Genomic DNA, 1,255 nt, shown 5'->3' with positions numbered 1-1,255 from the left:
CCCCTTCGTCACAGCATTCAAACCAGCTTTGTCCTCGTCTTCTAGTCATCGCATCATCATAACTACTTGAACGCTCAAACCCGTCCACGACGCATCCACACGCCCACCTGGCCCAACCCTGCCGAACATCACGCATCAGAATCATTTCGCAGGAAAAGCACGCGCTTCCACGGTAGAAGTGAAACAAGAAAAAAGAAAAAAAAAAGAAGGGGAAAAAAAGGAAGAAAAATCAACATCATTGTCGCCATGAAGTCCTCCGTGGCCGTCGCCATCGCTCTTGCCGGCCTTGCCGCCGCGCAGACTGACCTCCCCAAGTGCGCTGTACGTCCTTCTTCCCCTTAACCCCCCGGGCCACAAGCGCCACCCGACATCGCGATGCCTGCTCAGTTTGGTCCGGTTCCTGTGCTGACCCCGAGCGCGCCCTAAACAGCAAGGTTGCGTCACCCAATTCACCTCTGGCAACGCCATCGCCGGCTGCAGCAGCCTCGACGTCAAATGCATCTGCTCCAACGCGAACTTCCTCGACGGCATTGCCTGCTGCCTCGTCGGTGCTTGCCCCGAGGCTGATCAGAAGACTGCCGTCAAGTACGCCCAGAACATCTGCACCGGCGCCGGCGTATCTGTGCCCGACCAGGTCGTCTGCAAGACCGCCAACGCCTCGACTTCTGCCTCCCCGACCTCTCCTTCCCAGGCATCTCCATCCCAAACCGGCGCTGCCCAGACCAGCGCGCCTGCATCCGTCCCCAGCACACCCAGCTCCTCCGCCGCAACCTTGGGCCCGGTTGCCCTGCTGGGGGGTCTCGTTGCTGCTCTGTTGGCTTTGTAGACTGGATTCGAAAGAAAAGCAAATGGTGGTGATGGTGAGGGTGGTGTCCAAGAGCAGTATCAGGAAGTTTGCTTTCCATCCGATGGCGGGTCGCCGTGGCCGGAGACGAAAGCTATCCATTGCCGTTGCCGTCGGCTATTGTATTAACACGTAAGGAGTTGCAGTCGGTGCTGTTAGTCCCTTCCTCTTTCACGCTTTTTTTTCTTCTTCTACAATGAATACAAGGAATAAAAGGTTGGAATGTGTGTTCCTCTGCCCTTGAGTGAGTGCCCTGATGCCGATGCCGATGACGATGCAGATGCCGATGACGCCGAAGCGATGGCGTCTGCCCTTCTGCATGCCCGCTACGAACACTTCATTTGGTATATCAGCCGTCCTTTGCCATCAGACATCATGATATTCGGATCGTGTGCGACCGACGACATGATC

At 56.5% G+C, this 1,255-nt stretch overlaps 1 protein-coding gene across 1 annotated transcript; it reads left to right on the top strand.

The window, feature by feature from the left end:
* Window positions 1-246: 246 nt before the first annotated feature.
* GLRG_03926 (CFEM domain-containing protein) lies at window positions 247-826 on the top strand (the record flags this gene model as incomplete). Its single annotated transcript, XM_008094611.1, has 2 exons — window positions 247-321; window positions 431-826. 2 exons carry the CDS (start codon window positions 247-249, stop codon window positions 824-826), a joined length of 471 nt encoding a protein of 156 aa, XP_008092802.1.
* Window positions 827-1,255: the final 429 nt, after the last annotated feature.

The sequence above is a fragment of the Colletotrichum graminicola genome (assembly GCF_000149035.1).
Source record: "Colletotrichum graminicola M1.001 genomic scaffold supercont1.12, whole genome shotgun sequence".
Classification (NCBI taxonomy): Eukaryota; Fungi; Ascomycota; class Sordariomycetes; order Glomerellales; family Glomerellaceae; genus Colletotrichum; species Colletotrichum graminicola.
This window is presented reverse-complemented; position numbering and strand designations above follow the sequence as displayed.